The 16,576-nt window shown below is 32.2% G+C and overlaps 2 protein-coding genes across 2 annotated transcripts in view; one reads left to right on the top strand and one right to left on the bottom strand.

Moving 5' to 3' along the window:
• LOC129223863 (ras-related protein Rab-34-like) overlaps positions 1 to 12,411 on the bottom strand; it is a 33,472-nt gene extending 21,061 nt beyond the window's left edge. The window contains exons 1-5 of the mRNA XM_054858231.1: positions 12,302 to 12,411; positions 12,089 to 12,193; positions 11,355 to 11,449; positions 10,924 to 10,989; positions 6,085 to 6,186 (exon numbers count right to left, since the gene is read on the bottom strand). Of these exons, the coding sequence (XP_054714206.1) occupies positions 6,085 to 6,186; positions 10,924 to 10,989; positions 11,355 to 11,449; positions 12,089 to 12,193; positions 12,302 to 12,313 (380 nt within the window). The 5' untranslated portion in view covers positions 12,314 to 12,411. The remainder of the gene's footprint in view (positions 1 to 6,084; positions 6,187 to 10,923; positions 10,990 to 11,354; positions 11,450 to 12,088; positions 12,194 to 12,301) is intronic.
• Positions 12,412 to 12,507: 96 nt separating this feature from the next.
• LOC129234100 (phosphatidylinositol N-acetylglucosaminyltransferase subunit A-like) overlaps positions 12,508 to 16,576 on the top strand; it is a 47,656-nt gene continuing 43,587 nt past the window's right edge. The window contains exon 1 of the mRNA XM_054867992.1: positions 12,508 to 12,625. Within this exon, the coding sequence (XP_054723967.1) occupies positions 12,600 to 12,625 (26 nt within the window). The 5' untranslated portion in view covers positions 12,508 to 12,599. The remainder of the gene's footprint in view (positions 12,626 to 16,576) is intronic.

The raw sequence follows: 16,576 nt of genomic DNA, 5'->3' as shown, positions 1-16,576 counted from the left end.
TTATGGCTATCTTTGTTGAAGTTCGGAGGCAGGACAGGGTTTGGTTTATGCTCTCAGAATTTGTTTTTATGAAGACATTTTAAAAACACATCATGCCTTATGTTGAAATATTAAGGGTGGAGTTGGGTGCTCTCCTTCAGAGATTTGTCAACATTGAAGGCCTAAATATGCACATTTAAAGTTAGGTGACATTAGCTGACGGAAGAGCATTTAAAGGCTCTACCAGTAAATTTTCTGCTATTAAGCATCTGAAAATGCAATTTAAAGCTATTTTTGATGATGGTAGGGAAAGTGGTTGGAGATTCAGGAGCAATTCCTTCTAAAGGTAAATTTGAAACCTACTTTTGGCAATGTTGGACTCAAAAGAAGGGGGAGTGGGGAGCTCTGCATTGAAAATTATTTTAAATTGCCCAAAGAGTGCCTTTTTAGGCTATTTGGGCAAGTTAAGAGAGGTGAGGTGGGTAAGTGGCTTTTCTTTGGAAAACATTTTACATTGAAATCCTAAAATAATTTTTAGTTTCCTTTGGTAACATTAGGGAGGGGCTAGAGATGAGGGGCCTCCCCCAATAATATTTCTGAAATTAACAGCATGAAACTAGTTTTAGGGACTCATTGGTCTCATCAAGGGGGAATTGCAACCCTATTTTTGATTTGAGCTGGAGAACCACATTTGAGTTTTTCGCTTAGGAGTATGGTCCCAGATTGACTTCTGCAAGATCCGCCACAGTATCTTATGGCACTGAAAAAGATACGCTATATGACCAAAAGTATTGGGACACTTTCAAAAATTCATGTTTTTACGGATCTCTCGAGAAATTATGTAATTTTGGTGTAATTTTGGGGGACTCTATGGTAAGGGAGGTGGGTAACACAGTTGGGAGAGTAAAGCGTAAGGTGGCTAGGTGTTGTTTACCAGGGGCTCGGGTAAAAGACATTAATATGGTTGCTGAAAAGAAGGGAGTATTGAATAAGGAGGACATGGTTACTTTGTGGGTGGGAACAAATGATGTAGGCCACAGTAAAAATGAGGAGTTTTCTAGGGAATGGGAACCCCTGTTGGATAAAGCAACCAGCTTTTCGACGAATGTCCAGGTGGTTGGTTTGCTTCCCAGGTATGGAGTGCATAGGAGCTGGCTAAATCAACGTGCGAGGTGTATGAACTTGCTACTGAAGTCAATTTGCGAAAAGCGCAGTATCAGGTTCATTGATGTATGGAGTCACTGTAAACGGGATTGGATTGCTAGGGATGGCCTGCATCTGAGCTCTACAGGGGTCAAAATGGTTAGTGGATTAATTTTAAGGGCTTCGGAGTCAAAAAACTAAGTTGGAATGGGGGGCATGGTTCAAGCACCAGGTATCGAGAGAATGAAATGTTTTTGGGTATTGCTAGAAATGGAAATAAAGTGACAAACAAGAGTAGTAATGTTAACAATTGTAATTTAGGAAATTTCAGGGTGTTAAATAAAAGCAACTTAGGCATGCTTAAAGTTTTCTATACCAATGCTCGCAGTATTAGGAACAAGATGGATGAATTGAAAAGCATAGTTATGGATGAGAAGTTGGATGTTATCGGAATTACAGAGACATGGGCTACCGAATCTGATGCAGAGTTATTACATATTGCTGGGTATAATTTATTCAGACAGGATAGAGTAGGTAAAAGAGGTGGTGGGGTTTTATTTTATGTTAGAGACAATTTTATTTGCAATGAATTGGTCATAAATGATAAGCCTACTGATATTGATATGGTTTGGCTGGAGTTGATGAGCAGTAAGGGCATAAAGCTACGCTTTGGAAACATTTATAGGCCACCTAATTCAAACCAGGGACAAGATGAACAGATGTACCGTATTATTAGTGACATGTCTAGTAAGGGATCCGTTATCATAATGGGGGATTTAAATTTTCCGGGTATTGATTGGAATAATTTTTATCCTGGTAATGGCAAAGAAGAGGAATTTTTAAAAGTAATTGGTGACTGTTTCTTAGATCAAGTTGTAACTCAGGGAACTCGAGAGGAGGCCATTTTGGATTTGTTTTTTTGTGACATAGGTAGTTTTGTTCAGGGGTTGAGTGTAGGGGAGCATATTGGAGATAGTGATCATAACAGCATTAGGTTCCGGGTTAAATTTGAAGTGTGCAAAGATGATAATTTTAGGTTTGTGCCCAATTTCAGAAATACCAATTTTGTTGCACTTAGGCAGAGCTTGAAAGAGGTTTTTTCGTCAGGGTTGGAAAATAACGATGTAGATCAGCAGTGGACGGAATTTAAGGATAAACTTGCTAAAACCGTTGGGGACTATGTTCCATTTAGGAGAAAAGGTGTTAGTACCGAAATTTGGCCCATGTGGTTCTCCAGGGAGACTAAAGTAGCTCTTAATTATAAGCAAGCCACTTTTCGTAAGTTTAAAGAAACTGGTCAGAGTGCGGAGAGGCTCCAGTATGGTAAGGCAAGGCGAAATTTTAAGTATTTGGTACGGATTCAGAAAAGGGAATTGGAGCAAAGGCTGGCAGATGACATTGATGGGAACCCTAAGAGGTTTTTTGCTTACGCTAATTCTGGGAAAGCTCGAAACAGTCAAATTGGGCCTTTGGTTGATGAGCATGGAAATTTAATCCAAAACGATAGGGATATTGCAAATGTTCTAAATAACTTTTTTTCCAGTGTGTTTAACGATAACTGTATCTCAACAGTTGACACTAACAAGACACAAGCTATTATACAGCTTGAGGATTTTGTATTTTCCAGGGAGGAGGTTTTATTTCATTTGAAAAAGATTAAAGCAACTAAAGCTCCGGGACCAGATAATATTTAACCAAAAATTTTAGTTGAATGTGCAGAGGAATTAGTGGATGTTATTTTGAATATTTTCAATGCTTCTTATAACTCGGGGACGGTGCCAGAGGACTGGAAGCTGGCTAACATAACGCCACTCTTCAAGAAGGGGTCTAAAGGTATTGCTGGGAATTATAAGTTTGACTTCGGACTAAGGACCTGTAAGTTTGACTTCGGTGATTTGTAAGATTTTCGAAACTTTGATCAAAATTAAGATCATGATGTTCTTAGAGACTAATAGTCTGTTGACTAGTTTGCAGTATGGTTTCAGGAAAGGTAAATCCTGTACTACTAATTTATTGCATTTCTACGACAAGGTTACCTCAGCTTTAGATAACAAAAAATGTGTGGATGTTGTTTATATTGATTTTCAAAAAGCTTTTGACAAGGTACCGCATGTTGCTCTTCTCAGCAAGTTAGCTGACATTGGAATAGGAGGAAAAACTTTACTTTGGGTTCGAAATTGGCTTACTGGTAGGAAGCAAAGAGTAGTTGTGAGAGGAAATCATTCTAATTGGAGTGATGTTTTAAGTGGGGTTCCTCAGGGATCAGTTTTAGGGCCTCTTTTGTTTATTATATTTATGAATGACATCAATGAAAATATTTCTGGAAGCATGAATTGTTTTGCTGACGATGTAAAAGTTATGGGGATTGTCGAAAATGAAGAACAAGTAAAACAGCTGCAAGAGGATTTAGATCATATTACTAAGTGGGCAGATAAATGGGGTATGGCAGTTAATGTAGGGAAATGTCAAGTGCTACACTTAGGTCATGGAAATAAGCGTATGAGATATCGTTTACAGGGTTCAGTCATAAATCAGGCAGAAAATGTTATGGATCTGGGTGTCTTTATAAATCAGGACTTCAAGTTTAGTCAACAGTGCAGTATTGCTAGTAACAAAGCCAACAAAATGCTTGGATTCATCAATAGGTCTATTTCAAACAAATCTAAGAAAGTTCTGCCTTTATATAGGAGTTTAGTAAGACCTCATTTGGAGTATGCTGTTCAGTTTTGGTCGCCTTATCTGAAGAAAGACATTTTTGTATTGGAAAGGGTTCAAAGAAGGGTAACTAAATTAGTAAGGGGACTCTCAGATTTAGATTATGATACCAGACTTAATAGGCTTAACATGTATAGCCTGGAGCAAAGGAGAGTCAGAGGGGACATGATTCAGTTATTTAAATTTATCAAAATGAAAGATGTAAATGGATTAAATTTTTGCGGGGAAAGCAGGACAAGGGGTCATTGTTTTAAGCTATTTAAATCTCAGGCTAACTTGGAAATCAGGAAAAACTACTACTTTAGCAGGGTTGTGGGCACTTGGAATAGCTTACCGGAAGAGGTGGTAATGAGCAAGGGAGTGGATAGCTTTAAGAGGGCCATTGATCTTCATTGGGGACTAATTAATTGACTAGGACCAGCCTAGCTGGGCCCAGTGCCTGTTGCTGGTCGTCACATTTGTATTTGTATTTGTAAATAAAAGGCCAATTGCTATGAAATTTTTTTCATGTAAAAGGTATACTCCTGCTGCCATTTTCCGACAAAAATTAAATCTACTATTCATTTAGGAGACGAGCAACAACTTGAGTAAACAAAAAACGTTTTTTGATCATTTTTCATTGTAGATAGCTGGGAATAAGCTATAAATTTCAGAAATAAGTTAAAAAACTATCAAAAATTTATTTTTATATTTTCGTAAAATTATCTCTTATACCCACAGAGGTATAAACATTTCTTTCAAAAATTCAAAATTTTTTTTGAAGGTTTTCGGCTTACATCACGCAGAGTTTTTCATCAAATGTGACTAAACTTTCAGAAAATTTTACAGCATATTAGAGGAACCTAATAAAATTTGAAGTTAAAATATTGAAAATTTAATGAAATATGAACATTAAAAGCAATTAATTTTTCATTGCGCACGTGCGAAAGATAGCAATTTATAATCTTCACCATTGGAAGCCCAGATATATCCTACAGCTCATAAAAAAATTCTACCTTGATATCTTTAAAATGTAAAACGTTATCAGCAATCTAATGAGCCAAATTTTAGTAATTCTTGACTAGACGATGAATTGTGAGAGATCGTTTGCAAATAATCTGTTCTTATCATGAATCACTCTGCAACCATAACAGGAAAATGTTACCAGTTTGCAAACGACCCCTTACCATTCGTCGCCTATCCAAGAGAACTATAGAAATTTGGTTTATTTGATCGCTGATAACTTTTTTAATTTTAAAGATATTGAAGTGGAATTTTTCTATGAGTTGTAGGATACATCTGAGCTTTGGATTATAAAAGCAATAAATTGCTATCTTCCGTGCATGCACAGTAAAAAATTAATTGCTTTAAATGTTCATATTTCATTAAATTTTCAATATTGTAACTTCAGATTTTGTTATTATGTTTCTCAAATATGCTGTCAAACATTCTGAAAGTTTAGTAACGTTTGACGGAAAACTCTGCTTAACTTGCTGCCTAAAACCTTCAAAAAAAAAAAAAAATTTTTTTTTTTTTTTTGAAAGACATGCTTATATATCCGTGGGTATAAGAGATACTTTCAGGAAAATATAAAAATAAATTCTTGATAGTTTTTTAACATATTTCTGATATTTATAGCTTATTGCCAGCTATTTACAATGAAAAATGTTCAAAAACCTATTTTTGTTTCCTCAATTTGTTGCTCGTCCCCTAAATGAGTAGTAGATTTAATTTTTACTGGAAAATGACAGCTGGAGTACACTTTTAATGTGAAAAAAAAATTACAGAGCACTTGGTCTTTTATTTCTTGTGAAATCCGTAAAAATGGGAATTTTTGAAAGTGTCCCAATACTTTTGGTCATATAGTGTATATATATATATTTTCATTTCAACCTTACAGAATTTTCCATCCTAGGCTGTGGCACCCTTTGCCTGCCCTAGGAACCAGGATGCTTCAATAATAATGAATAAAAAATTAGATAAAAAACAACCATAACAAAAATATATTAAAAAAGAAAAAAAAGTACAAAATTACAGTATACTGAATTTTTAAGGAAAGCAATGTACCTTAAATTAATACACCTCTCTACCTTATGCTTAAGTGCTTAAAAACATGCAAAAGAAGTGATAAAATAGAATATCAGGTTTCCTTTACCCCATTTTACTTTTTGCATGTTTCAAAGGATGTTTTGCATTTTTTCTTTCTTTTTTTTAAAAAAATTTAAAATGATATAAAAATTTATTCACTAAGAGATACATTTTACCTACATTTGCAAAATATATGGGACATCAAGTATATAAAACTTTTTTGCTTCAAAATCAACACCAATAGTTGCTTTATAGTTTGTATCAAAGGGTTGTAAACAGAACCTAAATAAACAAGAATTATTAAACTACAGCAGTGAAAAATGACTCTTTAACAGATAGAATGATCCAATTAAAAAAGACAAATTAAATGAATAAATTCTAAAGCTATAGAAAGTTTCATTTCAACTATTTCGGAATAATTTATTTCATACTGCATATCTGCATATGTAAAAGAGCATGTTTATGTATGTGTACATGTAAGTATGTTGGTTATACAAAACCAAGAACCTTCATGGCTGGGAATGAAATTTGGCAAGAAACTCAACCATCACTTCAGAAAGCTAACACACATGGCCCCAGTCCTAAATTGAACTTGATAATTATATGAATTTTAAGTAAAATAATAAATTTGAGAATATTTCACTGAAGAAATGTTATATCTTTTTAATTTTTGCCATTTATTTAGCTATTAAAGCAGCTGGGCAATTCTAGTGTCAAGAGTAGAATTTGCACAAAATTTACCAAAAAAGGTTCAGATTTTTCAGAGGAACTGAAAATTGACTTACTTTGAAAAACTCAAGTTTCAGCTCAATGAACTGTTTTCAAATTTTTTGACCACTTGAATGTTTAAAAGCAAAGCTGAAATATGAATAATTTTTCTTTTTGACCAAATTAATTCAGGAATAAATAGCAAAACGTTTTTTTTCCCTTGGTGTCAGATGTAGAATAGTTGGTGTTGGACCTATGTGCAAAGCAGGTAACGTCTGACATGAAATAATGACCTTAAAAAGCTGATTAACTCTTAATTTAGTAAAGTCAGACCAAACAACGTAAGTAGAAGCACAAATTTGTGTGCTTCTACTTACGTTGTTTGGTATGACTCTACTATTCAGCACAAAGGTATTTATTTATCTCAACTCTTAATTTGTTGATAGAATTATTGCATTTTAAAGATAAAAAAGGAGAAAATATGCATAAAAGAGGTCTGTGCAGAATTTTTCACAGGGGTCTATTTTTTGAGAAAAATCAAATAATTTTGTTAAAATTGAAATAATTTGAAACTCCAAATTTTATGCAAAAAGAATGTATAGGAGGGGAATAGAACTTTTTACGGGGGATGTTTTTCCAGACTTTCCTTCTTTTCTGGCAAAATATTATTCTTGGGAGTTTTCAGAAGGGATTTTTTTTGGGGGGGAGGGGGGGGGTCCCATTGCTTTTGAGGAGATGGACACCCCTAATGTATCAATATCTATATACCATTCAAGGAAATTTGCATTTTAAGTCTTTACTCATAAAATAAGGAAAATACTATAATGAGAACAAGAGAGATTAAATGCATTTTGCCAAGGTTTTTTTTTTTTTTTTTTTTGCAATCTCTATGTGAACAACGAAAAAACTCAATCTCTATAGTAAAAGAGAAATGAAGATTGATTTATAGAATAATTATGAAAGAAAATATAGTTTATATATTAACAAATTGTAAGAAATTTGGATTTTGGTTACAAATTGCCGAAAACAAAACTGAGCATTTTGAGGCACAAGCAAGGGTTGTTGTGAGTTCACCAAACATACCTGACAGTTTTTAAGTGAAAACTGGAGAAGGGGGGAGTGTTATTTTTGTACTAAGACCACTAATGCCTCCTAAATATTCATAATTTTATACAGAACTGTTAATCGCTTTTGATATGACAATCATTTCTTATCTTCAGATAATTCCTCCAGTCAAAATATTAGGTATATATTCTTTTAATTTATGTTATGTAAAATATTAATATAAATGCACATAATCAGGCATGCATATCATGTGTGAATTATTTACATAACCGGGAATTTTTGTATACTTATAAACTTAGTTTCAGTTATGAAAATATTGGTGTAAAATAAGAAATTTTTCAGACCACTAATTAAAGAATAACTAGTTTTTTTGAAATTTAATTTAAATGGTACATATAAAATTATTATTTGCAGACAAATATTTTGTAAATATCTCCACTCAGTTTTACATAGTATAAACTTTCAGCCAATTTGGTGTCGGACTTAGAATTACGGAAATGCTTTATATAAAAAAAATCCCAAAATATTAAGTTTTACGGTTAAAGTGTAATTTTTTTGTATTTAACTTTTCTAGAGAGTTCTAAGAAGCATATTTAAGAGAGAATATTTGAAAAACGCGACAATGTAAGTATCAAACAGCCATTCTTAAGTGGTATAAAAAAAGTTACTCGTAAGAACATGGTTATAGCAACCTGATTTGAAGCCTCAAAACTCTAATTAATTTTGCTTTTTGCTGCATATTTTTGTTATTTCCATTTACACTTCAGATAATTACCATTCAATTGATACAAAATTTGTGAAGAAAAGATTAATTTAAAATTTTGCCACTTTTCCCTCTTTCCTGTGGAATTGCCCAGCTGCACAAATAGTATTTTACCTGAAGTTTGTGGAAAATTAGAACATGCCTAATCTTAATTTGTAGCAGTTTTTAAATTCACTACCAATAGTGCAGGTGTTGTGATAAAAAAAAATTAGAAGCGGGGGGGGGGGATTGATGAAAATGTTTCTAATGTCTTTAGTTTCTTTAAATGCAATTTAGTTTTTTTAAATTGTTTTCAAGAATTTATGGCGGAAGCAATATTAATTTTAAACTCTCCTTTCTTTCCTTTTATATAAATGCATATACTATAATATTGCAACAGGCCTCAAATGCTACATACTTTTCCACATAACTATTAAACTGAGTAGGAGTGAAATTGGCTTCTTATTTTTAGCTCTAAAAATTGAATTGGAGCTATATAATGAGATAATTAGAGTCAGCACTTTATTGCAAGATTAATAGTGTCTACTGGCAACTTGTTACTAATTAAAAATATGAACTTTTATATAGACTTGCATATACAATATTTGTTAAACTTTGGGTTTTTTTTCCAAATGATTCCAAAAGCTGTTAAATTCAAAAGATAATTTTTTTTTTTTAATTCAGCAAATGTAGTGACTAATAGCATTAGTCAAAAACTAAAAAAAAAGCAATTTTTAAAATTGACGCTTGAAAAAATTAAAAAATTGATTTAAAAAAAAAAAGCTTTTTTTAATCTTTCATAAAAGTGCAACAAAGAAAATCTATATTAATAAAACAAAGAATATGTATATACAGCTCTCTATTTAACAACTTTCAAGGGACCACAAAAAATTGTCCTTTAATTGAATGCATCCTTAAACAGAGAGCCAATTGTATATATATGTGTGTGTGTATATGTTTCTTACATAAATATATAGTTTACATTGGATCTGGACCAAATTTGGCGGGCGTCATTCGAAAGCCCGTGAAAAATACCATTGACATTGATTTGATTCCTTTGAATTAAAAAAAAAAAAAAAAAGGCTGTAAAATCACGGGGGGAAACTTTAAAAGCACTTTTAAGCCTAATGGAGTAGAAATTTTCTGCCAGAAATTTATTGTTTGCGCAATCTCATTTTAAATTACCCTGAATAAAACCATTCAGAAGGTTGGCACTTTTTTTTCTCGACTGTGACTAAATAAAATTTTGTTTTTGTTTCAAGGAAAAAATTTCGCTTTTGATTATTATTTAGTGATCTATCTTCTTTCTTTTTTTAAGGATCTTAGGTGTATTTATAGAGGGTTGCGTTTAATACATTCAGGAATTTTAGATTTGCTGTTTTCTTTCTAAGAATGATCATTTTTATGGGAAATTTTACAGTATTTTTTTTGCTCTAATTGAAGCCTGATTGTTCAACACGCATCACAATGACATTACTTTTATTTTTGAGGTACACCATGCAAAGACGAGCAACCCAGCTAGTTGAACATATTTTTAAAAGGATGCATAAATCATTTTAAAGAGGAAAACCTTATCTTTCAAATAAAATAAATTTTAATCCAATATTTTACACCATTCCGGAAATAAAGCATACTAAAAAATTGCAAGTGAGAAATTAGACTTTGGCAGCATGAATCCTTGACCTGGAATTTTTTGGGCAAAACAAAAATATACATGTACAACCCTTCCTTTTCTGGAAATTAACTTGAGAACAACTGTATACACTCCTATAGAACTTTGATTTAAGCTGCTGACATTTGCTTGGTCAAAAAATACCAAGTGGTATTATCAACCAACTTTGTAGTTACTCTGGGGATGACCAATCAGTCAACCATTGAAGCAATCAGAATCATTTTAGGTATGACCAGCTGATTGATAGCTATATAAGAATGCTTCTCGTTAATGATGGTTAGTTCCGGCTGATTGGTTAGCTTATTCTACCCAGTTCCAAATAATGCTAGAAATGATTAATTTAATAAGACATTTTAAAGACATTAATGTATTGGAAAGGGTTCAAAGGCGGGCTACAAGGCTAATAAGTGGACTTTCCCACTTAGATTATGATTCCAGGCTTAGAAGGCTAAAAATGTACAGTCTTAAGCAAAGAAGAGACCGAGGGGACATGATTCAGCTGTTTAAATTTATTAAAACGAAAGATGTTACGGGGCTAAAGTTTAGCACTGAAAACAGGACAAGGGGTCATTGTTTTAAGCTATTTAAATCTCAGGCTAACATGGATATTAGGAAAAATTATTATTTTAGCAGGGTAGTGGAACCTTGGAACAGCTTACCGGAAGATGTGGTAATGAGCAAAGGAGTAGACAGTTTTAAGAGGGCCATTGATCTTCACTGGGGATTGTAAATTGACTAGGACCAGTCTAGCTGGGCCCAGAGCCTGTTGCTAGTCATCACTTTTGTATTTGTATTTGTATAACACTAATAAATATTTAGAAAAAAGTCATACCGACGGACAAGGCACGTTTTCCCAACTGCAACATCTCCAACCACTATAACTTTTGATATCCTCAACCTGAAAGAAATTATTTTTTCAATTGAATAAATAAGTATGTTAAAACCATTAAAAGAAAAAATTTTCTCAAATAAAAAATAATGTGTTCTCACATTTTTAAGAAATGTTTATTAAAAATAATAATTTATCGTAAATTCAGAAAAAAAAAAAAAAAACTTTAAAAACAGTTGAAACAAGAGCAAGTAGAAAATTTTCAATTTACTTAAATAAATGGTTTATGAAAATTTTAGATGCTTAAAATATTCTAATGATATAGTTTAATGAGCAAAATAATAGAATAAATTTGTGAACTTGAAATAAGTTTCTGAAAAAGAATACACAAATATATCTTAAACAAAATATTAAAAGTCTGAAAAAATACTTACATATCTATATTTTTACTGTTGATTTTGTAGCAAACATTATAAACTTCAGCGGAAAATTCTCTTTCTTTATAAGGTGAACAAAGAACATCAAATGGCTATAAAAATATACAACCAACACGTAAATAATAACGTTTTTTAGTAATATTATTGCAAAATATTACAAGGACACATATAGCAAATAGAAAATTATGATTGTTTCAAAATTATTAAAAATACACATTATTTAGAAACTTCAAACTCAGAATGTAATACTTGTTTGAAAAAAAGAAGCAACACACACAAATCAAATTTTACCAATAGGAAAACTTTCAGTAAAAAATTCCTTTTTCTCAATTAAAGAATTAAAAACTCTTAATTTAATGGCTCTTAACAAATAGAATGATTCAATTAAAATAGACAAATTAAATGAATAAATTCTAAAGCTATAAAAAGTTTCATTCAACTATTTCGGAATATTTTATTTCATACTGCATTTCTGTATATGCAAAAGAACGTGTCTATGTATGTGTCCACAATATTGATGCGAAATCAAAGAGTAGAAGGAAAATAAAGTATAAAGTTTATCAATCTTTTTTTATTATTTTTTATTACTATTCATGCAACAGTTTGCAACACATGGAAATAAATTATGCACAACGGTATATATTACATTGGATAGAAGTGTATTCAATCCGAGTTGCAAAAATATATATTTCATTTTCTTCTCATGCTTTTTGACAAATATTCATGCTTACCATAGGAAATTTTGTAATTGTTCTCTCCTCGGCAGCATTTTCCATTGTGTAATGAGAATGTTTAAATAAACTAGTATAATGAAAATTGTTCGAAACTTTCTCAACCTGAAATAAAACAATGATCAATAGCTGAAGAAAATTATTGAAAAAACTTTGCGCATTCTATACAAAGTGAACCATTTATTTTGCTTTCAAGATATGACTTTTACAAACCTCGGGTGCCATTGTTTCTTTTGATAAACAAATAACACATTTTAATAACAATCAGCATATGACTCATACTTCCCTCTTCAATGTCGTAATTGTTAAAAGGCTTGAAAAACCGTCTGCTCTTGAAGAACGCTGCCACTAAGAACAAAAGCGCCATCTAGTGAAGCCACGGGTTTGTAAACCACAAACAAAGATGAAATTTTGCCAATTTTTGACCTGCTGGTGTCATTCGTTGTAATGGTACCTGTGACCGAAAAGAAAAGAAAACAACTGATTGCCCTACTCAGTCCATTTATCAAAAATGCGAAAAAGGAAACATAGAATATGGTAACTATTGCAATTATCGATAGTTAAAGGTTTTCGTAATGCAGTTATATGTTTTTCATATATTTATTACTGTTTGTGTTCATAACAAATGAAAGGAATTTTCATAATAAATTCGAACTGAACACTGCAAAACAGTACAAGGTTTTTTGTATATCTTATGGTGAATAATTTGTTAAAGTGTGCAATAATTGAAGTCGCCGTTCAAGCGTTTGTTTCTTAATTGTTATTATTTATTTTAAAGTTTTGTTTGTGATATTAAGAAACATGGCTCAATATCTTATATTCGGGTACGAACAAAACCTTTAATTGTCACTTAAAAGAATCCTCTTGATAGCTATGTGCCTCTTTTAACATAGATGCTACTTAACTCTATTTTTGTTGGTTAGATCAAAATGTTCCCAAACTTTTTTTTAATCTCCCTAGACTCCCTCGCCAATTTTTTCTGTGTTTCATAGTCTCCTATCCCCATTCACCATCATCCCGTTTTGAACGGCGCAATCCCGGTGGCTAATGAGTTAGATTTTTGCACTGACAAAGACCAATCTAGTTTAGAACCCCTCTGGTTATCACATTTGAATAGAAACTGTTGTCCTTACCCATCATCCTTCAAGTTTTTGTATCAAGTTGTAATTTAAAAAATGAAAAAAAAAAAAAAAAAAAAAAAAAAATTGCTTGAATTTATAGAACATTAGAGAAGTTCAATGCTGAGGAACATGTTGTGTGAAATTTTTTGCTTTGACTAAATAGATACCCAACGTTATAAATCCCAAAAAGTCAATTTTAGGCTGTGTTTGGTATTGTTGGAAAAAGGAGAAAAGTAGGGAAAAAGGAACTGTCCAATTTTTTTCTAAATTGAAGCCTTTTTGAGATGCAGTTTCAATCAATCTTTGGTGGTGTTATTAAGTAAAGAGTCGTTGATGTCAGGGCCTTCACATAGTAAAGTTATCTAAATCAATGTCAAAACATTAAAGGAAAAAAGAATTTTGTGCCCTTATATATATATATTTTTTTTCAAAAGTTAATTTTAGATATGTAAAAATATCTAGAAACAAAATGTTGAGCTACTTGTGGTGAGCTTAGGGATTAGTGAACACTCCTCCAAATATTTTTGAGGTTGAAGAAAAACCCAATTTCAGGCTTTGGACAATTTGTAACCTCCAAGAGGATCTAGGAATCTCCTTCAGAAAAGTTCCAAGTTGAAATCTTAATAATCCATTTTTTGACTACGTTTAAAAATACATTAAGAAAAGAGTAGATGGGTGTTTGGAGACTCTTCCATAAATATTTTGAAAATGCATTTTTAGTTATCTTTGAAGATGTTAGCAGAAGTGTCAGGGTTTTCAGGCATTGCTTTCTGGGACAAGGGGTTAAAACCTTCCTGCAGCCTTTCCTTCAACATTGCTGGGAGAAAATTTTTACAAACATTTCAGAAAGGAATCAAATCATAGCGATTCTCCCATTTGCCCTAATAATAAATGTAAGTTCCATTCTCATACAGGGCCTGATTACTAAATAGGGCAACTAGGCTGTGGCCTAGACACCCCAAATGACTGATATTACTTTAGTCTATGGGTCATTTTCTCTAAACTGCTAAATTCTTGTCCTTGCTCCAAAAATAACAAACTAACTAGTATAGAAATAAAACTGACGCTAGAATGCTTTAACAACATGTTTTTATATTTGTAAAATAAGTTAAAACAAACACTCTATTATTATTATACATTTAAATAACTTTTGGCGTGATAAATGTCACTCCCCTGTGTGTCCCCACCTCCACCTTAAAGCAAAATCAGCTCTAAAGATTCAGGAAGCCATGCATCTTTGTGCAGAAATTGTTGTTTAACCTCTTAACAAGTGTTATGCAATGTTGTAAAATAGAAAACTAAACATTTTTCAAGGTTTGAACTATTTAAAAAAAATAGTAAAAAATGTCCTTTGATTTTTTGTCATTCCCCTGTCGAGGAATGGAATGAATGTTTCTCACCCCTGGTAATAGTTGCATTAACTCATTATTTAATCTTTGAATTCTGGTCTCATCATAAAAATAATCTTAATTAGTTCTTTTTGAATAAATACACGGTGTCTAGTATATTCGGGTAATCTCAAGTGAAATCTTGATAAGTATTTTTAACGACTGTCATTACCCTGTCTTTGATAATTCATTTAATTTTGTAATAATCGCTCAATGAATGATTGATTCTTGTTTGTATAGAGTCCCCCCCCCTTACTTTAAGTGACATTGATATTTGTTGTTTGCAGTTATGACAATATATAAGTCAACTTTAATTTTTGTCATTCCCCTGTCGTCCTTCCCCTGTAAAATGTAAGGGAAACAAATAACCACAATAACTACTTTTTGGACACCACAATATTGGATCTTTTTCAATTTCATAAAAGTAGTGTTTCCTTTTCCCACATAAATTATAATATCGTCAGTAAAACGCATCATTTCCTCTAAGTGTCATTCCCCTGGCACAGTGAATGCCATTCCTTGCCCTGTCCAAATTGCGCTGTTTAGGGAAAATGACCCTTATGACTAAAATTGTTTTAGCCAAAGAGTAATTTTATAAAGTTTGAATGCAGGGGGCTCCAAAACAGTATTTGACCTAGGCAGGGTTGGCTTTTTTCCGGCAGAAACTGGTTTTTGCCCTGCCAGTGGCAGAAACTAGTTATAACCGGTAAAAACCGGCAGAAACTGGCAAAAACTAGAAAACGTTTTTAATAGCTCTAGTAATTACTTAATGACAGGCAATTTAGTAAAATAAAAAATATAACCCCATTTCGTCATTTCAAAAACTTAATATAACAGTTATTTAATAATTAGTGTAAAAATATGTTAAATAACAAGACTGACATTTCCAAAGCAAAGTAAAATGTATCATAGTTGAAATTGCTATGTGTTAGAAATTTTAGCCTTGTAATGTTGTAAGTAACAAATTTTTCAGTTTATAATTATTTTGTTTGCATTCAAGATATAAAATGTAATATACAGTACAACCTCGATATCTCAAATCTCTCGGGACGGGGAAAAATTTCGAGATATCGAGTTTTCGAGTTATCAAGGTTTTTAAAAAATTACAGTAATAATTCTCACATTTACATACATGTACGCTATATGTATTTATATGTGTACTATGGGATCACTTCGAATTACGATTAGTCTTCACTATTTCACTAGATTTGAAATTTTCTAATTGTCGAAAGTGCACAGGATGAGATTTTGAAATGAACAATAATTTCAACTTGGTTTTTCCACCTAAAAATTCAAAAATTCTAATTTTATCTTTAATCAAGTAACTTCACATTCAAAAATTTCTTAGCAGCCATTTTGTAGGAGTGAAAAAAAGCTGAATGATGAAAATGAGGAACGCATTTTTCATTTTCGCTTGAAAACTGACGGACGAAAAATCGAACCCCTTTCCTCAAAGTGGACAACGTGTTCTAGAGAAATGCACAAAGAACTCTGGGGAAAACACTGCACCCCTTTCATGCCAACACTCTCCTATTATCTTGCCCCAATCCCCTATTCACAAAATTTCTAAGAAAAGGGATGAAAAACGTTAAGCGATTGTCTCTGGAACTGGTTTTACTACAAAAATTGCCAAAGCAAAACGACAATTGAAACTTGCTTCTGTGCAAAAATTTCGACATATCAAGGATTTCGAGATAACTATGGAAAATACATAGGGGTTTTTATGGAAAATGCTAGGGAAAATTTTTGTTTTGAGATATCAAGGGTTTCGAGGTAAGGAGGTTCGAGATATCAAGGTTTGACTGTATATCCAATATTTAAATAAATACAGACTTTTTTTCTTTCATTAAACTCTAAAATTCAGAAACTTGTCATTTTACACTTAATATAACTGAATAAAGCTATTCTCAAAGAGCTCCTGCTGCTGCAACTTACAGTGCTGATTTAGCCAAAAATGCAATAATAGAGCTTGAAACGAA

Source organism: Uloborus diversus, chromosome 1 (genome assembly GCF_026930045.1).
Source record: "Uloborus diversus isolate 005 chromosome 1, Udiv.v.3.1, whole genome shotgun sequence".
Classification (NCBI taxonomy): Eukaryota; Metazoa; Arthropoda; class Arachnida; order Araneae; family Uloboridae; genus Uloborus; species Uloborus diversus.
The sequence above is the reverse complement of the archived record's forward strand: the minus strand, read 5'-3'. Positions and strand labels throughout refer to the sequence as shown.